The 27,037-nt window shown below is 46.0% G+C and overlaps 1 protein-coding gene across 1 annotated transcript; it reads right to left on the minus strand.

The window, feature by feature from the left end:
* Window positions 1-475: 475 nt before the first annotated feature.
* On the minus strand, window positions 476-27,037 carry atp8b1 (ATPase phospholipid transporting 8B1; the record flags this gene model as incomplete). The annotated part of the gene is made up of 29 exons (XM_084483444.1): window positions 476-703; window positions 827-957; window positions 1,524-1,662; window positions 2,348-2,593; window positions 2,943-3,026; window positions 3,919-4,142; window positions 4,561-4,717; window positions 5,001-5,129; window positions 6,017-6,146; window positions 7,052-7,127; window positions 7,261-7,372; window positions 8,265-8,429; window positions 8,728-8,840; window positions 12,814-13,002; window positions 13,217-13,373; window positions 13,548-13,591; window positions 13,925-14,048; window positions 14,383-14,467; window positions 14,675-14,865; window positions 15,939-16,027; window positions 18,695-18,853; window positions 19,595-19,677; window positions 20,848-20,918; window positions 21,332-21,404; window positions 21,609-21,670; window positions 22,503-22,601; window positions 23,304-23,417; window positions 24,579-24,676; window positions 26,860-27,037. 29 exons carry the CDS (start codon window positions 27,035-27,037, stop codon window positions 476-478), a joined length of 3,750 nt encoding a protein of 1,249 aa, XP_084339570.1.

The following is a 27,037-nucleotide window of genomic DNA, read 5'->3' on the forward strand; positions in this document are numbered from 1 at the left end:
GTATGTATATATATATATATATATATATATATTAAAGGGTTAGCTAGACTATAACCAAGTCTCCTATTTTAAAATCCTGAGTATCATAACATTACGTCACACATTTCCTGCGTGAAAGGAAGCCCTGGAATCAGAGGCATTGGCGTCGGTGAGGGTGTGCACAGGAGTCCAGAGTCAGGACCCAGAGTCGAGGGACCAGGGCACCGGTGGTGATCTTCAGACATCTCCAAAATGTTCTCCAATCCTAATCTAATGTTTTCATAATTTATTGCTGAAGACTGCCCAGTAACCTTGCGGTGGGCCAGTTTCACGTGTAAAGTCTTGGCGTAAGTAAAGCACTGATGGAATTCCCGTACAGTCGGATCCTCCCCTTTTCCCGCCCACCTGTACCTAGCAGTAAGCTAACACCATGTTAGCGTGGAAGGCTACCCCCCACAATATGTACAGGCCCCCCGCCCCGGAGCGTGCCGCCCGGTCAGATGTTCTCTCCCTCTCGGCTGGCCTCCCGGATGCTGTCCTGGGCCCTGCCCGGCGCCGTGGTCCGGGGGCGCCGGATGCTGCGGCCTGACGAGATGAGGTCGGCGTATCCGCGGGAGTGGGAGAAGGCGTAGCCCGAGCGACGGGAACGCCCGCCCCTCTGGAACGTCGGCTTCTTCTTCTCCTCCTCCGCCTCCATCTCGTACTTCTTCCTGTTCTTCTGGACCTGTTGCCATGGACATCAGGATACGAGTCAGTCAAAGTGTAGTGGTACGTTGTAGCTGTTTGGGCGATGCCGGCACACAAGAGAAGAGGAAACCGTGTCGGGGTGGGGGGGGGGGGGTCGTACCTTGTCTCCTACGGAGGGCCAGATGGTCTTGGAGAGGAACTGGATGCAGATGACGGGCAGCAGGCTGATGCCCACCGTCAGGATGATGGTCAGCCACAGGTAGGGCTGCCGCAGGGCGTTGGAGGCCGTGCCTGCATACACGTTAGGGACCGTTTCAGCACATTTAGGGACCGTTAACACATTTAGGGACTGTTTCAACACATTTAGGGACCGTTTCAACATGTTTAGGGACTGTTTCAACACATTTAGGGACTGTTTCAACATGTTTAGGGACCGTTTCAACACATTTAGGGACCGTTTCAACACATTTAGGGACTGTTTCAACACATTTAGGGACCGTTTCAACACATTTAGGGACCGTTTCAACACATTTAGGGACCGTTTCAACACATTTAGGGACTGTTTCAACACATTTAGGGACCGTTTCAACACATTTAGGGACTGTTTCAACATGTTTAGGGACCGTTTCAACACATTTAGGGACTGTTTCAACACATTTAGGGACTGTTTCAACATGTTTAGGGACCGTTTTGACACATTTAGAGTCACCTTAAAACACATTTAGAGAGCGTTTAAACACATTTAGAGACAGTTCAAACAGAGTAGGAGGAGGCATTGTCAAGAGAGACAGGAGGTATCAGGCAGTAAATATGATCTGTAGTTAGAGATAGAGCCTGGTAGAGAGACAGGTACTTACCAGTGAAGGTAAAGTAGGACGGGAAGATGACGTGGATGCCAGCACTGTGAATGTCGAACATGATGCCGAAATAGATGGCCATGCTGCACAGCACCGCAAAGCAGTTCACAAAGGTCCAGTAGGAGGTCTCCAGAGAGATCTACAACACACACATTAAGATATACACATATGAATAAAGATACACGTTAAGACACACACTAAATTCTACAAAACTCACACAGTAAGAGTTAACACAAAATTAAAATAGGAATACAGTTACCAACAATAGAGATATACTATAGAGATGTTCTCTAAAGCTTAAATGACACTGCGTCTTGCATGTATGAGACGATCCACGTTGCTACACAAAGACTTGTACACTGCACTAACTAACCCTACACACACACACACACACACACACACACAAAGACCTGCAGTCCTCCCAGGAGTTGGTACAAGTTACCCTACTGTGTAGAGGTTGGAACCAAGTAATTACTTATTGGTCAAGCAGGGAACAGTCTAGTGTTGGTTTTCAACAGACAGAATAAATGTGTTGTAAATAGCCAGCCAAAATCCAAACACTTTTTTTTTTAACTGGTTGTGATGCACCTACCACTTCATCCAACATAATTACAATCAAAAGGACTCTTTCGTGATTCCATTTCCGAATTTGCTCATAGGCTGATCTCCATCTGGGGTTGGACGCTGCCCTGCCCCCTTGAGTGCGCGTTAACGTGACGGGGAAGGGCAAAGGCAGGCCGCTCTAAGACCCACCAACGCTGCATTGTGTCTCTGAGTGGATCTTCACCAACGCGCTGTACGCAGAATTGTAAACACGGGGGTACCTGCAGGTTGACGGTGATGATTAGGGAGGAGGCGGTCACCACGGCGAAGGACTGGTAGTCGGAGGGCGCCTCCCCATCCTGCCCCATGGTCTGGAGGAAGGCTCCATACGGGATGAAGAAGATGATCAGCGACACGAAGATCCCGTGGAACAGACTGATGAAGAACTTCTTGAAGTTGAACAGCACCCCTTTCTGGCCCGGCAGGTACAGCTTGGGGAACTTCAGACTCAGCTTGTCGTTCACGTCCTGCAGGGAGGAGGGAGGAGCTTTAATTAGGAGTTCAAACAAATGTTCAGACATAAAAAAGGATAATATATTTTGATCGATAAGATTGTCAGATAACTTAATGTGTACATTATTAAAGAAAGAATATGGTTTAAAAACTAGAAAGATGGTAATACTTTAACACCTGAACATTCCCTTAGTTACTTCAATACTTCTTGTTTATTGATATGGCTACATAGCTTGGGATACTGAACATATTTTTCTGCAACTAGAAATTATGTTAATGCACTTTCAACTTCTCTCCCATGGCAAGATTGTGTTATTGATGGTTCAGTTAATAGTGGATGTGATCCGGATGGTCTTTCAGTACCTGGTCCATTAGTCCCACTAGTAGCACAGGCAAGCTGCTGTAGCACACGTTGTAGAGGGTGATGAACCAGTCTTCATACGCCACCTAGAGGACAGAGTCAGCATTACAGTTACCATACTGCTCAATCCGGCAACCACACACCTTAGTACACCAACAATAATAAACGGCTCAATAAAGCCCAAGATAGTGACTCAATACATGTTAATATACTAACCAAATACAGCTCAATAAAAGCTCAATATAGTGACTAAATACTTACTAAATAGTTACTACACTATTAATTAAATACAGCTTGATACAGTAACCAGGGGCGTAGCACCAAATTCTGGGCCCTATATACAAGAAGTCCTGATGGGCTAGGGTTAGTTAAGTTTTACAAGCAGGCAGCTAGGACGATATAGCCATTTTGTAATGCAATGACATCTGCGGCTAACTAGCCTATATGCCATAGGTTATTATTTATCATTTAGCCTAATAACGGCTTAGTATTAATTTCATATTAGGTTGCTTTAAATCAGTAGCCTGCTATTGCAATATTAGCCTACCGTACACTTTATTTATCCTTTCCCTTAATAACCACGGCCTCATCATTTGAAAGTGTAGCCGATTGTCTGCTCTTGCTTTGGGTTGTCTCTGTTTTAGCAATGATAACAGAGTTAAGAATGGGGTTTCATCTTGTGTGTTTAAACATTTATGCTCACCTTTCTTAGAAAATAAGTTAGTCAGAACCTGACTTCCTCAATTTTGTCTTTTTCAAATTTCCCATGGGCCCCCCTCTGCCTTGGGTCCCCCCAAGCCTGTCCCACTTACACCCGCAGGCCGTCGGCCCTGACAGTAACCATACACCTTAATACACCAATGATCAATTATTGAATTAACGATGACTAGCATAATTCCCAGAGTTTAAACGTGTACCCTCCCATCCTATCACAGTCGCCTGCTGGTGTCACGTGACCCATCAGGAGGCGGGGCTAACCTGGGCGGAGAAACCGTTGAAGAAGGAGAACCAGAAGTGGACGAGCGTGAAGGCAAAGTTCTTGAAGAAGAAGTAGCGCAGGAACTTGCACATGCGGATGTAGGACCAGCGGCCGTGCACCAGCAGGAGGCGCTCCAGATAGCGGAACTGGGCGAAGGCGTAGTCGCTGGACATCACCGCCTGCATGCCCTCCTGGCCGGAGATCCCCACCCCGATGTCCGCCGCTGGGGAGACGTTAGCAGGTTGAGAGAGAGACGCCCGCGAGCATGAACCCTCTCTTAACATCAGGCATGGGCTTGTGATCGCTAACAAAGGAAATAGTCCCTCGGCAATACATGAATGTGGGCGGCGCCACATTTAACCCCACCCACATCGGGATAGTGCCTTCAAATGGCCGCAGGTTCGATTTGCACCTGCAGTCCTATCCTGCAGGTCATTCCCACTCTCTTTCAACCAACGTTAGCGCCTCACTTCAGTGTCCATAAAGACATGAAAACACAACAACCTAAACATGTATACTACACTAATAGCCATGTGTTTTTCAGAGCAAACTGCCATTTGATTAGACAAGCACTAGCGAAGGGCAACCCAATGCTTTAGCAAAAACACTGGCCAAACGTTGCGCTAGCATGAGCAACTCACTCTTGATCATGTTGACGTCGTTGGCCCCGTCTCCAATGGACAGAGTCACAGCCTTCTTGTACTTCTTCACCAGCGTCACCACGTTGGCCTTCTGCTTGGGGGTGACCCGGCAGCAGATCACTGCCTCACACTCACACGCCATGTCCACAAAGTCCACCTTCCAGACATTTTAAAACAAATTTTGTTTATATTATTTATTTAAATATTATTTAGCATACAATTGGAATTGGAGGAGCGATAAATAAATAAAATGAGTGTATGGTAAAGGTGTAAGTGTGCATGGCAACGGCATGTGTACATAAAGGTTTGGTAAACATACAGTACGCGTCCATTAGGGTTTGGTGAAGGTGAAGTAAGCGTCCATTAGGGTGTGGTGGTAGTAGGTGTGTGTAAAGGTTAGTGTGCAGCGAGGTAAAGTAGTAAAGTGTGGTCTGCGTCACCTGTCTCATTTCCTTTTCGAAGTCGTTGATTGGCTGCCCGTCCGTGGGGCTGGTGGGGAGGGGGCGGCGCCCGAGACGACGGAGACGCAGGTGGCGCCGCTTTTTCTTCTTCTCATACAGAATCTCGTTCTGGAAACATCAGACACCACCATGTTCAGAGGTCAACTTCTACCATGTTCAGAGGTCAACTTCTACCATGTTCAGAGGTCAACTTCTACCATGTTCAGAGGTCAACTTCTACCATGTTCAGAGGTCAACTTCTACCATGTTCAGAGGTCAACTTCTACCATGTTCAGAGGTCAACTTCTACCATGTTCAGAGGTCAACTTCTACCATGTTCAGAGGTCAACTTCTACCATGTTCAGAGGTCAACTTCTACCATGTTCAGAGGTCAACTTCTACCATGTTCAGAGGTCAACTTCTACCATGTTCAGAGGTCAACTTCTACCATGTTCAGAGGTCAACTTCTACCATGTTCAGAGGTCAACTTCTACCATGTTCAGAGGTCAACTTCTACCATGTTCAGAGGTCAACTTCTACCATGTTCAGAGGTCAACTTCTACCATGTTCAGAGGTCAACTTCTACCATGTTCAGAGGTCAACTTCTACCATGTTCAGAGGTCAACTTCTACCATGTTCAGAGGTCAACTTCTACCATGTTCAGAGGTCAACTTCTACCATGTGAGGCGTGGCCTATCATCATGTGAGGCGTGGCCTATCATCATGTGGGGCGTGGCCTATCATCATGAGGGGCGCGGTCCATCATCAATAGGGGCGTGGTCTATCATCAAGAGGGTTGTAACCCATCAATCAAGAGGGGCATGACTCATCATCAAAAGGGGTGTGGCATATCATTGAGGAGTGTGGCCTATCGTCAAGGGGGTGTGGCCTATCGTCAAGGGGGTGTGGCCTATCGTCAAGGGGGTGTGGTCTATCGTCAAGGGGGTGTGGCCTATCGTCAAAGGGGTGTGGCCTATCGTCAAAGGGGTGTGGCCCATTAAGAGGGTGTGACTCACCAGCCATCCTCCGGTGATCACCAGAGCGTTTTTCCCCGGCTCGGAGAAGAACGGCTCGGCCGGTTTCTTCTTGTTCGCAAACGTGGGAGCAACGTTCCTCCTGAGGGCCTGACGCACACGCAGCTTCTCACTGGATACACAAACACACATGTTATCTATCTACCTATCTATAGACAGAAACACACATACCAACACACGCCATCTATCTATCTATATATATTAGGGCTGTCAAACAATTAAAATTTTTAATCTAATTAATCACAAGGTTTCTTGAATTAATTTTGATTAATCACAATCCTAAATATGACAGAAAAATTCACATTTTCTGTGTACTGTTCTCAGAATAGAAAGATAAATGACAAGAAGCGGATATTACATTTGTTTTTTATTTATGACAAATCCAAAAATCTGTCTGTCGGCCAATCAGATCGCAGTTATGCAAATACACTAGTGTGCCGCTACTTGGACTCTGTCCAATGAAATGGTCTTTGTGATATAACCCGCCGTGGAAATGTCAAAAAGCCGGCCGGCAGCGGAGGATTTAAGAATGGATGTAAGAATTGGGCGATTGCTGTGGTACATGTAGGCCTACAGGGGCAACACTGTCCTTAGACTACGGGATCCATTTAGCAATAACAACAACAAGCAGGAAGACGCAGCAAAAAGCCGGCTTTATAACGCCTGGTGCAAGGAGAGCGCAAGGAGAGTGTTGCCCCTGTACGTGTACAGCGATTTGATTGGCGGCAGGCTGCGTCCACAAACACTACTCCCCCATACGTCAGACACGCCCTCGCCCGTCCGTCGACTGACGGAGGTAGAGTGAACGAGGTGTCAGCCATGCTGTTTACACGACGAGGAATGAACGCGCCGGGGGTTGAATTGTGGGTAATACATGGCGGGAATGCGTTAAAAAAATTATCACTGTTAATTCCAGAATTTAAACATCTCGCATTGACGCGTTAATTTTGACAGCCCTAATAAATAAAATAAATAAATAAATAAATAAATATATGACACACACACACACACACTTACTTGACGTCTTCTCCGTAGTGGATCTTCATGGAGTCCGTCAGCAGCTGGCAGGAGAAGCCGATGTTCTCTGCAGTTTCTGGAACCACCACACAACAATTCAGTTTTGATAGGGTGGGGGTTATGTTAAGGTGGGGGTTATTTTAAGGTGGGGGGTTATGTTGGGTAGGGGGGCGATGTGGTGTTATAGTAAGGATAGGGGGGTAAAGTACCCTTCTTGTCTCCGGTCAGGACCCAGATCTTGATGTCTGCCTTGGCCAGGTTGGCGATGGTCTCAGGAACTCCGTCCTGAAGCTTGTCCTCGATGGCCGAGGCGCCGATCATCTGGAACAGGAGATAAACGGTCAGCCAATCAGATGCATCACATGTCACATGTTATAAACTTGACGTCAAAGTACCAGAGCATAAATTAAACAGGGCATTTTACCAGGTTGGCCCACAGAGTAGATCCTTCAAGTGTGTACACATGTCGGCAGGTCCATATACGCATGTGTGTTTGTGCTTTAATGTTATCCCTGCACTTATTTGTAAATCGGCAAATACCACCACAAAGCTGTCCAAGGCACAGCACGCTTATTACAGGTTTAAATACGCATTTCAATAAGATACAGAGTTAGGAAAATATGAATGTATTAGATTGACCTTTAAAAAGCAACATTTAAAAATATGCTTTTTGATTTCACTCTACTATAGTAGGCTATGAACAACAATGATAATGTGATTTAAATATGAAAAACTAATAGTAACAATAGGAATAACCTTACCATTGGTTGACAAAATGGTTTACAATGCTTGAGTTTCATTTGAGATTCAGAAACACAAGGCTACAGCAGTATGCTTTTATTTTAATCTAGATCAACCAAAAATTTAATTTAGCCCAATAGGACAACCTTTAAAACTACAATACAGTTAGAAGGCTTTGGTAGGTCTACATATTCAACAACATACCTGATAGAGTTACGGTAGAACTCTGTACTCTCACCCAAAGGAATGGACTATAAAAAGCACTTTGATTTGTCAACAATCTCGTATCAAGTACAATCTTGACCGGTTCATTTTGGCCTTCTAAAAGCGCCCATTTGTTCTGTGTTAACTTGGTATTTTAAACGTGCTACCTGCTTCTTAATGACATGGATCTGAAATCACTGAATGGCTTTGAATTACAGGCTCTGCTAATTGTAATCAGGGTATGAAACTGATAACGATGTGAACGGACCAGTAAGTTGTTCTCGATCTGCTCGTAGACCTGGTCCAGGGCAGCATCTCGGTCTCTGGTGGCTATGCTGGCGGCCTTGTGCTTCCTGGACCACTCGTCCCACTCTGCCTGGCTGATGTCCTTGTAGCACAGACACAGGGTCCGCAGGGTCTCGTTGGCAAAGATCTGGAGGAGACATATGAAACCCTGAACTCGTGGAGATATACCAGCCCTGAACCCATGGAGATATACCAGCCCTGAACTTGTGGAGATATACCAGCCCTGAACTTGTGGAGATATACCAGCCCTGAACTTGTGGAGATATACCAGCCCTGAACTTGTGGAGATATACCAGCCCTGAACTTGTGGAGATATACCAGCCCTGAACTTGTGGAGATATACCAGCCCTGAACTTGTGGAGATATACCAGCCCTGAACTCCTGGAGATAAAATGAACTGGAGCCTCAGAGGGGTGTGGACTCACATCCAGGGAGGTCTGGGTGGTCTCCTGGTGTAGAGAGTGGGGGGAGAGGCGCTCGTAGATGACTGTGTCGGCTCCTTTACAGTACAGACGGATACGGCCATCTGGGAACTTCACTGGAGAGACAAAGACATCACAATATTCTGAATGGCATACTACTCATGGAGACCCTTGGTTTAAGAATGATCTTTATATCTTTCATATCTGTGTCTGTGTACCCTCAGATGGATGTGTGTCAGTGTGTACCCTCAGATGGATGTGTGTCTGTGTACCCTCAGATGGATGTGTGTCTGTGTACCCTCAGATGGATGTGTGTCAGTGTGTACCCTCAGATGGATGTGTGTCTGTGTACCCTCAGATGGATGTGTGTCTGTGTACCCTCAGATGGATGTGTGTCTGTGTACCCTCAGATGGATGTGTGTCTGTGTACCCTCAGATGGATGTGTGTCTGTGTACCCTCAGATGGATGTGTGTCTGTGTACCCTCAGATGGATGTGTGTCTGTGTACCCTCAGATGGATGTGTGTCTGTGTGTACCCTCAGATGGATGTGTGTCCATGTACCCTCAGATGGATGTGTGTATGTCAGGGGTTAAAACTAACTTTTTTCACCACCGTCCTGCAAACGTCCCGAAAAACATTTTGACCCGTCCCGAATCATCCCGAATTTTCCCAAAAATCTTTTTTACATTTTGAGTTGTTACTTACTGATAATATAATAAAAACACAATACATTATGTTGATAAAATAATATATTTATTTCCAGACTAGATTTGTTTAGCTTCAAGATGACAACCAACACCCTCAGTCACAGAACTGGTCTACATGACCTTCTGCCACTACTCCATATAGTGACTGCATTTACTGTAATTTCCCGACTATAAGGCGCGGTTTATACACAAATTTTCCAAAATTCCGTAAGCTATGCGGCTTATGTATGGGTGCGGCCAATACATGGGAAAACAATTTCTAAAAATCAATTTTCAGTTAATTAGGTTATTCGTTCTTTGCTACAAATTTATTTTGTTTTATCACGGTAAACTAGCTCATTGTCATCGTTGTTTAACAGCGACACGCACTCTGAGACAGTAAAGAAAGACAGGTCCTGTAGCTGTGCTACGCACGTTTGATGTGCTCTCGCTGTTCTCCTGCACAAAAATGTGCGCTTGCCAAGCAGTAGGCCTAGTCGGTCTTAACGTTAAGAGGGAAAAGCAAGTTCAACATCGATTTGCAGTGACCACTTAGCTGAAGGGTTTTATATGCCTATTCATTACATAATTAGCCCATTTGAAACTTGTGCGGCCTATACATGGGTGCGGCTTATGCACAATTCTGTTTTTTTTAATACATAAATTAATGTAGTGTGGCTAAACGCACGTAAACACCGTTTACCCACCTCTGGAATTTTGGAAATAGCGTTTACGCACCTCTGAGTGGCGTTTACGCACCTGGAAATTAGTTTTGGGTTTTTTTTATGTTTACATGCCTTTACGTCTTCCTAAATACATTTGATGTTATTTTTAAAGTGGCAACATTTCATGTGTTGTACCTACACAAGCACAAGCAATTTATCTATAATTTTTGCGCTGCATTATGGGCGTGTCTGTGTGACTAATCACTGCCTGTGGCGCCGGCTATCAGGAAGCGGCAGGTTGTCTCTATTGATCAATAACGATGATAACGTTACCACTAATTGTACACAGCTCTTTGCTAGCGAGTTATGTTTATTGCGTTGCTTTACAGTGTGGAACAAAGCTTATTTTTCTCTTACAATGCAATCTCGGGTTTAAAGTCACAACAAACAGGTGTGGATGATGTTGGTGCATGTCATCACTTTGTAGGAAAATAAAGAACACGCCTACTCTGGGAGAAAGTTCTCAGAAAGCTCCCCTTCTTAAGATACTTCTCTAATAACAGAAACGTGTGTGAACGTTGACCTGAGGGGTATTCCATCAACCAAGCTAAATGCAAAGCCTGGCTTATTTTGCTTAGCCTGGCTTCCTTCAGCTAGAGTTGCGTTCCATTAATGTGGCTTAAGGGAATCTCCGCTAAGTAACCATGGCAACTTATCCGACCAAAATAACCATCAAGCTAAACGCAAAGCCGGGCTTCTTTCAGCTAGAGTTGCGTTCCACGAACGTCACTTAAGGGAATTTCCGCTAAGTAACCATGGCAATTTATCCGACCAAACTGAAAAATACATGAGAAGAGGACCTTGAAAAAATAATCACATATTAAATCGCAATCGCAATATTGAGGGGAAAAAAAAGCGCAATTAGATTATTTTCCAAAATCGTTCAGCCCTAATATGAAGTACAAACGGTGTATATTTTCACCAAGAGTCTAAGATTAAATGATGCAAATGAAATAATTCAATGAATTGCTATCCATTATTACTGTAGCTATTTTTTCAACACATTTTTACACAAATCTATGTATTATCGCGTAATCAGTAATCAGCGGCTGGGTGAATGGTCTAGCACTTGCCCTGTGATACGCGTGACCCGAGTTTGTGTCCAGACTAATGCGTAGTATTCTTGGCATTGGCTTCATTTTGTAATTCCCTTTATTAATTTTATTAATTCCCTAATTAAGAATATTCAAAGAAATGGAAAATAAAAGCATGAAAAGTTATTTGATTTCTCTAGTAATCCTTCCTATATTACTATTACTTGCGTGGGGATAGAACCCCGGACGACTGAGGGCAAGTCTGACACGTTAACTCGAGACTATCTCCCTGCTTTTAAATCCATGGTCAATATTAAATTAAGTTACGCTTAATACTACTTATGCATTCAACAGATCACCGATTTTTGTGCCAGGCAGCCTCCCTGTTTCTATTAATGGTTACAGTGTTCCCTTTTTGAGTTATTATATGCGTGTACTCCTCATAGACCTCCACAAGCAGCTTCTGTTCGCCGCTGGAAAAGATCCCGCTCTGTCCTTTTCGGACATTTGATCCATGATTCGACATTCACGGTTATGGGCTGGTTACATATCTCGTGAACGCGCGTAATCCACGATAACGTGAGCCTGGCTTGAACTAACCTGAGCAAGGCGCGGCTGAACTGCGTTGATGGAACGGCTTTAGCCTCAAGTGGAAGTTGCCGCTAGTTCTAACCAGGCTTAATCAACTAATCGCCGCTTTCGTTAGCGACTTTGATGGAATACCCCTCTGACCTAGAGAGGTACCATTTATTGTTTGTTTTGTTTTTCTAAACAGACCCTGCTCTGACCATTTTGGGTTTGTTATGAGGACACAGTTGGTTTATCTTTTTTTGTAGTTCTTCTGATATGTTTTGTGCTGTTTTATTTTGATTAAATAAACACTTGAACTACATAAAATATTTATTAATTCTGGAATCTTCTTCAACATTACTTTTAATAACAGAATTGGATATAGTGACTGAAGGCTTGAGAGAGCACTCAGTTACAGTCTAATGGCCACACATATGAATTGGATAAAAACATTGGGTAATAGACTGCAGGTAGTATCCCATTTCTTTTCACAAAACGAACATTAAACAATAACCACAATATCATCATAACCATAACCAACAATTTTGACACTGATGTCACAGGTCCGGTATGGTACAAAATATATACGCCGTGTGGTCTGCCTTACTGCATCGTGGTCCATCTGATCACAGAATTCAGAGTTTACCCACCTCTGATTTTACCACTACAGGCAGTGCGAGAGCAGCAGGCTGCAACATTGTTGCATGCAGTCTCTGCGTCTCACTGAACAACACTCACTCAACGCTCAGTCCTTTTACCATTTACCTTTTCATGCAAGTCTTTTCCACCGACCGCAAACCCGTTCTGGGTTTGAAAACAGAACAATGTCAGTGCCCACAAAATTCTCTTCGTCCCGAGGTCGACCCGAGAGAGAATATTGATCCTCCCGATGACAATTAATTACGTCCCGGGGACGACGGGACGTTAGTTTTAATCCCTGGTCCATGTGTACCCTCGGATGGATGTGTCTCCATGTGTACCCTCAGACGGATGCGTGTCGGTGTGTACCCTCAGATGGATGCGTGTAGGTGTGTACCCGCAGATACGGGTGTGTAGATGTGTAGTGCACTTACAGATGATGGACATGCGTTTGCGGTCTGAGTTGAAGTCCAGCAGGGCCAGCATCTCGTAGGTGGCCTCGTGGTCCATCTCCTTGATGGTGATAGTGTCCTGGGTGCGGTTCAGGAACACAAAGCCAAAGTTCCTGGCAGCCGTCACCAGAGCGCCCTCATCAGGAGAGGCAGCCTGGTACACCAGCTCACCTGGGACACACACACACTTGCTATTTACCTTGATCAAAAAGAGCTTTGTGTTTCCAGATAAATGTTATTAGGAGCATGTATGGGTCATCTTGCTCTAGGTGGGCTGCAGGTAGACTGGGATTGACCACAGAACCTTTTGGCCACCCAATTCCCCTAGCCAACAAAAGCAATGTATACAAGTATATATGTATGCATGCATGGTCCTTCTCCTCACCTTCTTTGTGCTCCACCATGACGGTGTGGCAGAGGGAGAGCAGTTTGAAGAACTCCAGCATCTCCTGATCCTGCTGGGAGCGGATGCAGGCCACCAGCGAATGGTCCATGAACTCGAACTTGGGGTCTGCGTACGTGTTCCAGCTGAAGTCCACCGGCTGCAGCACCAAGTACAACTCATAAGGGATCTCATAAGGGGAGAACCTCGTCTCTACATGTATGTATTGGTATGTACTGTACTAGTGGCAAATGTACATGGCAAATGCCATAAAAGATTGGAAAAGTGACAAACGTTGATGTGTTAATTAATATAGTAATAACAATATCTTTACCCTTCCTCGGTCCAGTGAAACACCTTTAGCCGTCATGGGATTGCCTGTGAGATAAAGAATGTAGATAAGATCACCATTGAGACATCAGATAAGACCTTCATAGCCATCGTGTACTTACACCAGGAAGACAGCAGGTGGTAGTTCATCCTCTCCTTCTTCCTGTCAACTCTGGCACCCCCTTTACTACCATGCCAACGTTTTCCTCCCATCAGGTCTCAATGATACTTATACAGTTTATCTGAACTATTAGAGAACCATTAGAACCACTGATTCAGGTTTTTACCACAAGTTCTTGGAAGGTCCTAATAAACCCCCCAATAGAGGTTCTGCTGGTCGTTCTCCAGCGTCCCTAATCAACCACTGATGGAGGTTCTCACCGTAAGTCTTTCCACCGATGTTGCACTTCTTGAAGGCCATGATGTTCTGTGTGAGGGTGCCAGTCTTGTCAGAGAAGATGTACTCTATCTGGCCCAGCTGCTCGTTCAGGGTGGTGGTCCGAGCCTGGAGGAAGACAAGCACTCAAACAACCGTACAGGACAACCAGTAGTAGAGAATAAGAGGAACTAGAAAAGGAGAAGAACCAGGCAGAAGAAACCCAGGTTCTGTGGACAGGCATTGTACTTGTAGCGGTGTTTGGTTGAGTACAAACACACCGACAACACTACCTATATAGTACATAGAGTACTATCTATACCTGATATTATGTACAGTGCTACATATACAGAAAGTATGTACAGTTCTACATATACAGATAGTATGTACAGTACTACGTATACAGATAGTATGTACAGTACTACGTATACAGAGTGTATGCAGATGGAGGGCGTGTTCATACCTTGGCGGGCGTGTCCTTCTCGGCGTAGTACATCTGCAGGTCCCAGTTTATGAATTTACTTTGACCCAGACGGATCACCTCAACACTGCACACAGAAGACACGTATGAGACTCACACTGGACAGACCATAATAACAGCATAATAATAAGAATCACGGCTTACAACCCAACACAAGCCAGATTGAAGTATTGTACAGATGCTTTGCCCTCACCTGCTCCTGAATGAAATGCATGCATGGATTACTGTAGCTGCTAAATGACTAGACACTAATAATCCTCATTATTATCCTTACCTGACGTAGAGGGAGATGGGCACCATGGTGTTGAGGACGATGATGTAGCCCCAGAAGCTGAGGAAGCCTCTATGCAAGGAACCATATTGCTCGCCGTCGTACAGGTACCAGGCCAAGGAGCCGATCTGCTCGTACCAGAAGCCGTGGCCGATGGCCAGGCCCAGAGCCACCAGGATCAGCAGTGCAAAGATCTGCAGCACAGAGGAGCGTTAGGAGAGGAGCGGTGGGAGAGGAGTGGTAGGAGACACTGGGAGAGGAGTGGTAGGAGATGAGCGGTAGGAGACACTGGGAGAGGAGCGGTAGGAGACACTGGGAGAGGAGCGGTAGGAGACACTGGGAGATGAGCGGTAGGAGAGGAGCGGTAGGAGACACTGGGAGAGGAGCGGTAGGAGACACTGGGAGAGGAGCGGTGGGAGACACTGGGAGAGGAGCGGTAGGAGACACTGGGAGAGGAGTGGTAGGAGACACTGGGAGAGGAGCGGTAGGAGACACTGGGAGAGGAGCGGTAGGAGATGAGCGGTAGGAGACACTGGGAGAGGAGTGGTAGGAGACACTGGGAGAGGAGCGGTAGGAGACACTGGGAGAGGAGTGGTAGGAGACACTGGGAGAGGAGCGGTAGGAGACACTGGGAGAGGAGCGGTAGGAGATGAGCGGTAGGAGACACTGGGAGAGGAGTGGTAGGAGACACTGGGAGAGGAGCGGTAGGAGACACTGGGAGAGGAGTGGTAGGAGACACTGGGAGAGGAGTGGTAGGAGACACTGGGAGATGAGTGGTAGGAGACACTGGGAGAGGAGCGGTAGGAGACACTGGGAGAGGAGCGGTAGGAGACACTGGGAGAGGAGTGGTAGGAGACACTGGGAGAGGAGCGGTAGGAGACACTGGGAGAGGAGTGGTAGGAGACACTGGGAGAGGAGTGGTAGGAGACACTGGGAGATGAGTGGTAGGAGACACTGGGAGAGGAGCGGTAGGAGACACTGGGAGAGGAGCGGTAGGAGACACTGGGAGAGGAGCGGTAGGAGACACTGGGAGAGGAGCGGTAGGAGACACTGGGAGAGGAGCGGTAGGAGACACTGGGAGAGGAGCGGTAGGAGACACTGGGAGAGGAGCGGTAGGAGAGGAGCGGTAGGAGACACTGGGAGATGCAGACACGCCCTTGTGTTAAATCTAACTTCAGAGAGCAACAAGAGGGTTCAACAATGAAGCGGTTCAGGTGAGGAACGAGTGAAACTTAATTGACACATTCAATACAGTCTTCACACTTACGGAATAAACCATATAGTTCATCAGGATGTCGATCTTGGTCCTCTTGAACCTGGTCTTACCACCGTTCCTCATGATTTTGGTGTCAGCCCCTGCAGAACAGAGACAGAATTATTATCATTATTATCAGACTCAATATGGCAATCTCATACAACACCACTTCCTGGCTCAGAAAGAAAATACTACACTTCCACTAGCATATCACTAGCTAGCATTAATCTAGGAACAAAATAAACCCTAATGGGAAACCACCACTGAAAGCTATTGCTGTTACTTATTAAGCCTAGGGTAAAAAGGGAACTTCATCCTACAAGTTTTGAACTGGCAGTGACAATTGTAAAGGTTTTGGAAAAATACATTGGGTTCTATATAGGAGTAAGTCACACTTGCACACTTCTGAGCCAGCTATATGGTAGCAAAGAGGGTAATTGGAATAATACATCTGTGATACCTGTGGGGGGGAGGGGATGCAGGATCCATGTTGCAGGCCTGAAAAATGTTTAACGTTTATAAAAAAAAAAAAAAAAATTTTATTGTCATTTTGGGCTTGCTCACTTTATTAAAAATGTCAGATGAAGTGTGCCTGTTTGTAACCATCCGTTTAGTTTCAAGATGGTATGGTTGTCGATGTTTGGTGAGGACACCAGTTGGTCTACGGCCGTTTGATCAGGGAACAATAATCTTACATCCTTATTTCCTTACCACTGTTTTTTTATGTCCATGACATGGCAGTGGTCTGATCATTCAGTAGTGGCACAATAGTATTTGAATTATTCTCCTATTTTTGTTATATGCAGAATGTGTGGAGGACGACCGGGCAGAGGTAGAGCTCCAGGTGCAGTTCAAGACCAACAGCTTGGATATGAGACCCAAACTGACATGGTGAAGGAGGTGGAGCAGAAGGTGGGACTAAAGGTCTTCATGGTGAGGTTGCTTGGGAGCCAACACTAACTGACCTCCCAAGGTTCAGCAGGACACATAAGGCCAGGGTGGAACAGGACTCCCAAGAAAAAAACCCAACAGCAGTTTGGCCTTCTACAGCTGCAAGTCCAGGTTTATATCTCTCCAATACTAGAGTCCAACCCAACGGAAACCCCTGGAGGAGGTTTTCCCACAAAAAGGATGGACAACCGATAGTGTGTCCTGCCAGGTCAGTCGTTTCTTAAAGAACCCGTGTTAGACTGTTTACAAAGTTTGACATTATTTTAGTATGCAAGCCTTCTTTGAAGGCCTCTTTGAGGCCTTCTAATCAGTGTCCCAATGTATTATAATGTGAGCAGGAAGGCCACACCAAACCGATGTGCCATACAACACTTCAAAAAGTTTGTTTTCAGTTGATATATCGCTTCTAACACGCTCAACATTGCGTTGTTATAAGCGATGTTGAGCATCAGTTTGATGGACAAACCAGTAAAGGGGTAGAAATAAACGGCCAAAAGCTTAGTACTCCACTTGACTCTGGCAGCAGAGAGAGACAAGAGATCTTGTTCCATCTCATCTAAAAATCTCTGAAACCCATTTTGTACATGGGAATTAAAACCTTACGCGACGACAAAGGAGTTTAACATACACCTCAGCTAAGTAAATTTGCTAAAGGTTGTCAATTCTGATAATTTCTGGTTGTGCTAGGTGATCAGCCTAATATACTGGATTTAATGTACACCACTCGCCAAAGTAACATTTGCAACATGCGTCCTTATGACTGTGTTGAAAGGAAAGCCTGGTAAACCCCAAATACCCTGCAGTCAGGCTTCAAAGATTCCAGCACACAGTTGTGCAGCCATTGGAACTATGAGTTTCGCTTCTGGTTGAAGATCCCAGTCAGTATCATAGTGCTACAGCTAACAGCCAAACTCTAGCTGCCAAAAGGCAGGTTAGTTGGGAGAAACCAAGGGACAAAATAACAGTACCAGGGATGAGCATGTTCTATAGAGGGGTATTCTCCACCACTAGCAAGGATCAGCCAAGCAGCTTGTAGTGCCTTGAATGGCGAGAGACTATTCTTAACTCTTGGTCATTCCATTCCCCAGGCTGGTCACCTTGGGAAGGGTATAACAATGGCCGCATTCAACGTTGATTTCACTGGCCTGGTTTGAATAATGATGTCGACCAACACTGCAGGAGTGGCCCTCAATGCAAGTCGACCTCAATAAGAGGCCAATCAGAGCACCCATACAGCCTCTTCCCATCGTCAGAAATCCCTTTGAACACCTTGGGAAAGAGGCAGCTCAGGGAAGTGGTTCAGAATTGTATGAGCAATCTCTACCATGGAAATTGATTTCCCCTCGTCCTTAAATTCGAATGGTATCGAATGGCAAATCCTAATTTGCATCTGCTTATCTCGATGGCATTATTATTTTCAGCAGTACCTGGGAGGAGCAGGAACTAAAATTAAACCTTGCATGTAGAATGTTGCGCCATCTCTCCAACCGTATAGCCCGTGTTGCTAGTAGCACACCATCAGAGAGCACAGTACAACCTCTGGTTGTAAGCCTGTGTTTGTGGGGACTGTGGCTTTTGGTAGAATACCTGATTGTTGAAAGCCTGTGTTGGTCGGGACTGTGGCTTTCGGCAGCTTACCTGATGGTTTTAGACCTGTGTTTGTTGGGACTGTGGCTTTTGGCAGCTAGCCTGATTGTTGTAAGTCTGTGTTTGTGGGGACTGTGGCTTTTGGCAGCTAGCCTGATTGTTGTAAACGTGTGTTTGTAGGGACTGTGGCCTCTGGCAGTGAACCGATTGCTTTGTGGGGACAAACTTGCCTGCGAATATCACCAGGCCATGGCATATGTCTGTGTTGCGGATCTTGCAGCCCCTCAGCAGTATGTTGTCAAGGTCCACGGGGTAGCTGTGTCGGGACCACTGCATCGTCCCCGTGAACTTATCCAGACGGTTGTTGGGCTCCTCACAGTCAATCATGGCTGTGGAGAGGTGAGATAAAGATGTCAAACTCAAACATAGACCCAATCTGTCCTTAGCTCTAACTTGCTAGTTTAAAATTAGCAATATATGGATAAGATGTCAGAAGTAGCGAACTTTTTCTGTGCATTTAGTAGGCTGACTGTAGAAATACATATCAGTTTATTCATGAAAGAAGTACTTTGTTAGTTATCAAAATGACTTTAATATATCAAAAAGGGTTTAAAAAGTACACACTGGGTTACACAGGGAGACCTACACACAACATAATCTGAGGACAAAGAGACTTTATCTAAATGGTTATCTACTCTAGATAGACAGCGGGCTAATGGATGTGTGCTTATCATTGTGTGCATTGGTAGTCTTTGTGTGCACAATGACACAATGCACGTTAAACCCAGGCAATACTCCATATTTTCCTTATTTTTACCCAATTCCATGATCCTACTTTTATAATACATGACTATCACAGAGCATCACATAACCAGTGACTTCTTGATGATACATACTTCTGGCCTCTAAAGAGAACTTTAAAAAGCTTGTTTCTTGTTGTCTTTGCATATCCTGTCTGCGCGTAGTGTACTACTTATTTGTTTAGCGACTCCGCCTCATTGCTACTCAACATGATGCAGAGGGAAGACAAAAAGGAGGAATTAACAGGATGGAAAACACAAAGAAGGGTTGAAAGGCCAAGGTAAATACAGAGAGACGGGTGACCAGAGATAGCCAGACTTATTGTGTACCATCGAATCCAGCCAGCTGGTGCTCCTGCTGAAGCTTCTCGTCTGTGATTTTCAGACCCATCTTGAACTTCAGGTTGGTCTCTCTGGAGACAGACAGACAGGTTTATAGACAGACGGATCAGAAGACATGAGGAGAACCAGAGAAAAGCCTTTATCTAGAGTAGGCCTGTTGCAATAAGCAATACAGTAATTAATCGCACGATAAATTAAAATGAGATGATAATTTTGCCGTCCGTGATGAACAAATTTTTATTTTTTTTTTTTCTCGTGTCTCTCTATCAAAGAGACTGGATGACAAGAGTTTTCACTCCAGAGCATCGGTCTCGACAGACCCCTCTCGCTTCCTTGGCGAGTTAACCCTCGAGTCGTGTCAGTCACTGGTCAGCCGCATGGTCTCTGTGGGGAGGCGGAGCCCTGGCGTTACAGAGTCAGAGCCCGTCTATACGCCTGTCTTCCGCGTGTCTTCCTAGACATTCTCTGCCAGAGTGCAGCATGTTCAACAAATGTGACTTCTCAGAGACTTCTTAGGGTCATTAAGTGACTCTAGACATTGGGAAGGGTGGTTTTCTTCAGGTCATGGAAAGTTACTGGAATGTGAACAGGTAGAGGCGTCGTGAGTGAAGCAGCTTGTTGTATCAGTGGCGCTACAGAGTTATGCTCTATTGTTCCCAGCGGGGGAGGAGCAGCCTCAGGCCCTTTGTTTTGGTGCGTTGGTCCTGACCCACCTCCTAGTTCAATAAACATGTCCACTAGCCCGCACCGACAGCCGACACATTAGGAGAGCTTAGGGAAGCCTGCTTATGTTCTCACCCGGTTCAACATGGAGAACAAACTTGTTATGCACCGTGTTCCTCAGAGACCTCCACATACTCCAGAATCCACCTCAACAAACTAGTGACAAATAATTAGTGACTGAAATCCCTCTAGAAGTTCTCCACATTCCACTTCTACCGTACACTGAAAGAAACACAAGTGTCAAAACTGAGGTTGCGTTTTTCTGTTTTACTCCAAATTGTGTAAATAAACAACCTGCAGGACAAGAAAATGGACGCATGATGAAATGTGTCAGGTGCATTTGTATCTGACAACTAAACAAACAAGCGAAGAAGCACTAGTAGTCGCACTCTGAACCTCCAAATATAATAAAATCAAATACAAACGACTATCTTCAAACCAGTAAACTGCTCATCAGACAGTAAAACAGCCTAGCACAGGCCTCAAGGCTCAGCGACCCCACCCTGATAATATCTTACCCGTCGAGCTCGGCCGTCTCCACGTAGCACAAGCTGTTGGGGTTGGAGCTGGACAGCATGAGGATGTCGGCCTGAGGACACAGGATCACGTCAGACACTCACAATTCCTCGGCTCAAGATAGAAAGAATAACGATAAATAAATAACAATCTATTTAATCTAAAATACATAAAATACAATAAAATGAAGCAATTCAAACATGAGATATCAAAAAATATGCTTTATACACAAACAGTGATGTAAAACATGCATAATATAAAGAGACTCGGATGCTGGGATAATGCTCAATGCTAGAGGCACGTGTTAGCAAGAAAACGTACAGTAAAAGATTTCCTTTGGTTCAATATTACTATTCTAGTATTACTATTCAAAGCGTGCCCGTTTGGGTCGAGGTGCTTGACTGGGTCGCCCACATCAAGCACCTCGGCTCAGATGAAAGGCGCTATAAACATCAAATGATTATTATAATGAAGAAGTTGACCTACTGGCACAAAGTCGTTCTTCTTCAGCCTCACCACGTCCCCGACCTGCATGTCCATCCACTTAGTCTCCTGAAAGCTGAGAAGAGGACAACCGCGTTTACAAAGAGGCTTTATTGACTTGTTTGTTGCCTGTAAACCCTTCATCGGTCTCATCTACATGCATATGATACAAGCTTTGCTCATATTAAAGAAACTGAATGGATCAAATCATTGTTTTGACGACAAAATATAAACTCTGAATGTACTATTTAAAGGATTTGATCACATGATGTAGTTTTACCCTCCGTTTAGAAGCACTTCAGTCTTCCTGTTGTTGATCTCCTTGTCCATTCGGTGGCGCGCCTGTAGCACAAATCAACAGCTCGCAAACCACACTAACACAGTGTCTCACACAGACATTAGCATGCAGTCACTTAGCCACTGATCTCTACAAATATATCTACAAATTAATGAGGAATCTGTTGGCAACGGGACAAGAGTTTGGTATGACAAGAGTTACGTTTGAGCGGTTTGGTTGCATGCAGGTAAACCATCTGTGTGGAGAGCAACAATTTCTGAATCTATTGGCTGAATATCTTCTCTATCGCTTGTTGTCCCAAGAGGTGAATCGTCATCAGACAAGGACGAAGGTTTTTGAGATTACTTAACTGTTCTGCCTCCACAAGTAGCTAATAAATATATATATATATATATATATATATATATATATATCACATATTAATCAAGTTCAATGTATTTTGGGGGATAGTAAGAGGAAGTTAAGGTTCAGGTCAGATAGGGTGAGCTAGCAGGTCCTCTGCCTGTTATGTTAAGTTAAGATTAAGTCAAGGGTAAGGTGCAGTGAGGTACATATATTGACTGGGCAGGATTAAATTGCAGCCCGTTTTACGGCGACAGAATTCTTGCTGAACAAAAAATAGTTAGCTACATTAGTCCCTTAATTATTTGAAAATAAAGTCGAGGTGAAAGAAATCCCCCCAGAAAAGTTTAGATACCAGGTCTCCCAGCAGGGTAGATAGGGTCAGGTTAAGGGTCAGGTACAAGGTCGTCTACCAGGTAAGATAAGGTCAGGTTAAGGGTCAGGTACCAGGTCGTCCACCAGGTAAGATAAGGCCAGGTTAAGGGTCAGGTATCAGGTCACCCAGCAGGTAAGATAAGGTCAGGGTTGAGGTACCAGATCGTCCACTAGGTCCTTGATGGCAGTGATGCTGAGTACAAGGACCAGCGGAACCAGGGTGGTGTACCATGGCAGGGTGGTGATCGCTGGGATGATCTGACAGGAAACAGGAAATGAGGACCTTGCACGCATAATACATACATACATTACTTTCACCCAACTCCTTAGTGACATCAAATGAACATCTATAACCCAATGCCTAAACTTTCACTCATTATCGTTATCAACTTAACCATCCCCAAAAAAGCATGTCAATGTGTTCTTGTTAAATGGGCCATCTCAAACCCCAAAACTTAAGGTAATCACTGCAATTCACCATGGAAATTCATTGTCAAACAGTTATTATACTTTCACCTGATGCAGACGCATGCTCCAGTAACAACTGTTTCCTCATCTATTAGTCAATCCATTCCAGCCACAAGACAACCCAAAATATATAATATATTTCTGTTCCTCTCTCCTTTAATCAAACCACTGGTCCAAATGATTTAAACACTTTGAACCCATCCATCCATCCGCCACCCACCCTTATCATCCTTATATCCTACCAGATGTCACCCACTCCCGTCCCAGCATGTACGTCGATCACATGACTTCCATATTAAAAGTAGATGGAAAATGCAAAGTGAAGCAATGCAAATGTTGCTCGGTATGATGCCAGAGATCTGGTAGTCAGATAAAGGTCAACCTAAAATGATTATAGGAATGTCATCCGAGTTAAAAAGGGAGTGTAACCATTAAGATCAGCTGCAGATAGGCCAGGGACAATAAATTATGACATGCATCAGTGTTAGGTACCTGCAGGATGAGCAGGGCCAGGAAGTACAGGTTGGCAGCCCTCTTGAACTGCTCAAACAGGTTGAGGGGGATGAAGGTGAAGGCGTTGTACTTGTAGGTCTTGATGCCGTTCCCCTGGTGACAGAAACACATGACATTATGTCAAACAATCATTTTACTAACGGCTACTATATGACTACTATGTCACTATTGAGAAAAAAAGTGACTTACTTTATACAAGTCATCAATGCTACAAGTTATTCAGGAGCAGGTTATAGTATATAATATATAGTGTATAGGCTCACTGCTGTCTAAAGGTAGATGGGACATCAGGGATTGAACCCAGATTGACTGCTGGGTGCTTCATTGAAGACTTCATTATCATGCTGATTCACCATGAATCAAGGCTTCCACTCAAATTGTAAGACTTTTCCATCCTCCAAAAGGTTGTTGAGGAGCGGCTTTATAAGCTAGCCTTTAACCTGGAAGTAATTTTGCTTAGTCATTGTTCCAAGATTCTAAGCCTCACCCAGCAATATTATGCCTGCTGGTCATAATAAAATATATATTTGACTAGCATCTCACAGGGAAAAATCATCAATGTTCACACTCCACTGAGCAAGACTCATAACTATCTACCCCTTAACAACATGAAAGTCACCGACTGACAAACTGGGCCACAGAGCAGGAAACAGACCTGATATTTCCCCTGTTAATCTTTGTCCATAAAGCGTGTACGTCAGACATTGTTCTAGGGCGCTTCGCTTTGATGCGTTGACGACATAGAGCCATTTGTCATTTAGAAAGCTCTGTCCTGCTGTTTTGTCAACATATGGTTTTGCTGAGGTCTGGAATCTAAGACTGGTTTGACCAAAGAACCAGCTGATTCCTGGGGTGGGAAGTCGAGGGTGGGTGTACGCAGATGGCATGCGCTTCGTCTCCAGACATTATTGGCCAAGATGACCCGCTGTTATTCTCTTCATTCAAGTTCTGAATTTGATCACACAGGAAATTTAACTTAAGAGTTTTATATAAGATGACTGACGCTCACAGAAACTATCGAGTTAGAAATAGCAGGCTTGCATTCCAATAAGTACAACACCAGTGGAACCAGATTAGCTACAACAGTAATAATATGTTCTGTTTGATCACCAGCCAAATCCTAAAAGATTCCATCCATCCATGTTTCATCCCCCATAATATTCATCCCCCCCATAATATTCAGTTTGATTTCAGAATCCATCAGGATATCATGTTGAATCCTATTCTACAGCAAGACACTTCACATTGTCTTACAGAGTACTTGCTCTTCTTGATGCACAGGAAGACCTTCCTCTGGAACTCTGGGAGCTGGTGGTACGCCCGGTCGTTGGACTTCACGCTCCAGCCCAGATCTAGAAACACAGACAACAGACACACGTCACGCTCACACACAAACATTTTTTAGCCCTTCAAAATCTGATTAGGGATGTGAATAACTCAAATTTTTCATGGTCAAATAATCAGTGGGTGGTATGAACGAATAATCGATTACTCGATGTGTGCCGACATTCACAAAGGCAGCCATGGATCATCGGCAAGAAATCACTTAATATCTTAAACGCAAAAAAAACTTTAACAGTGATCAGTGTTTGTGTTGTAATAGTGCTACAGAACCAACATTAGTTCCGTCCGTTAATTCTTGTTTATTTGAATGGGAAAAAATGTTAACGGTCCAAATGTTAAAAATTGACTTTGACCCTCAGGAACGAATAATCAAATATTCTGACCCATCCCTAAATCTGATACTGGGGCACTCAGTCCCCACTAGACACCACTGGGGGACACAGCCCCCCCACTAGACACCACTGGGGACACAGCCCCCCCACTAGACACCACTGGGGGACACAGCCCCCCCACTAGACACCACTGGGGACACAGCCCCCCCACTAGACACCACTGGGGGACACAGCCCCCCCACTAGACACCACTGGGGACACAGCCCCCCCACTAGACACCACTGGGGGACACAGCCCCCCCCACTAGACACCACTGGGGACACCACCCACTAACCACTGGGGACTCACCACCCACTAACCACTGGGGGACACCACCCACTAACCACTGGGGACCACCACCCACTAAACACTGGGGACTCACCACCCACTAACCACTGGGGACTCACCACCCACTAACCACTGGGGGACACCACCCACTAACCACTGGGGACTCACCACCCACTAACCACTGGGGACTCACCACCCACTAACCACTGGGGACACCACCCACTAACCACTGGGGGACACCACCCACTAACCACTGGGGACCACCACCCACTAAACACTGGGGACTCACCACCCACTAACCACTGGGGACTCACCACCCACTAACCACTGGGGACTCACCACCCACTAACCACTGGGGGACACCACCCACTAACCACTGGGGACTCACCACCCACTAACCACTGGGGACTCACCACCCACTAACCACTGGGGACTCACCACCCACTAACCACTGGGGGACACCACCCACTAACCACTGGGGACTCACCACCCACTAACCACTGGGGACACCACCCACTAACCACTGGGGGACACCACCCACTAACCACTGGGGGACACCACCCACTAACCACTGGGGACACCACCCACTAACCACTGGGGACTCACCACCCACTAACCACTGGGGGACACCACCCACTAACCACTGGGGACTCACCACCCACTAACCACTGGGGACTCACCACCCACTAACCACTGGGGACTCACCACCCACTAACCACTGGGGACTCACCACCCACTAACCACTGGGGACTCACCACCCACTAACCACTGGGGACACCACCCACTAACCACTGGGGGACACCACCCACTAACCACTGGGGACTCACCACCCACTAACCACTGGGGACACCACCCACTAACCACTGGGGGACACCACCCACTAACCACTGGGGGACACCACCCACTAACCACTGGGGGACACCACCCACTAACCACTGGGGACACCACCCACTAACCACTGGGGACTCACCACCCACTAACCACTGGGGGACACCACCCACTAACCACTGGGGACTCACCACCCACTAACCACTGGGGACCACCACCCACTAACCACTGGGGACACCACCCACTAACCACTGGGGGACACCACCCACTAACCACTGGGGACTCACCACCCACTAACCACTGGGGGACACCACCCACTAACCACTGGGGACTCACCACCCACTAACCACTGGGGACTCACCACCCACTAACCACTGGGGACTCACCACCCACTAACCACTGGGGACTCACCACCCACTAACCACTGGGGGACACCACCCACTAACCACTGGGGGACACCACCCACTAACCACTGGGGGACACCACCCACTAACCACTGGGGACTCACCACCCACTAACCACTGGGGACTCACCACCCACTAACCACTGGGGACACCACCCACTAACCACTGGGGACTCACCACCCACTAACCACTGGGGACTCACCACCCACTAACCACTGGGGACTCACCACCCACTAACCACTGGGGATTCAACACCCACTAACCACTGGGGACACCACCCACTAACCACTGGGGACTCACCACTAGACCTGGTGTCCACAGGGGGTTGGGGGGCCCCAGGCTCGAGCTCCGGGGCCTCCGCCGCCTCCCCCTCAGAACTGGCATCCAACTCGTCATCAGTCTCATCGTCGCTGTAGGGCATGACCTCATCGTCGGGCCCCAGGGAGCCGGTGGAGCTGGCCCGCTGACGCTGACTCAT

The sequence above is a fragment of the Micromesistius poutassou genome (genome assembly GCF_964030765.1).
Source record: "Micromesistius poutassou genome assembly, chromosome: 18".
Taxonomy (NCBI): domain Eukaryota; kingdom Metazoa; phylum Chordata; class Actinopteri; order Gadiformes; family Gadidae; genus Micromesistius; species Micromesistius poutassou.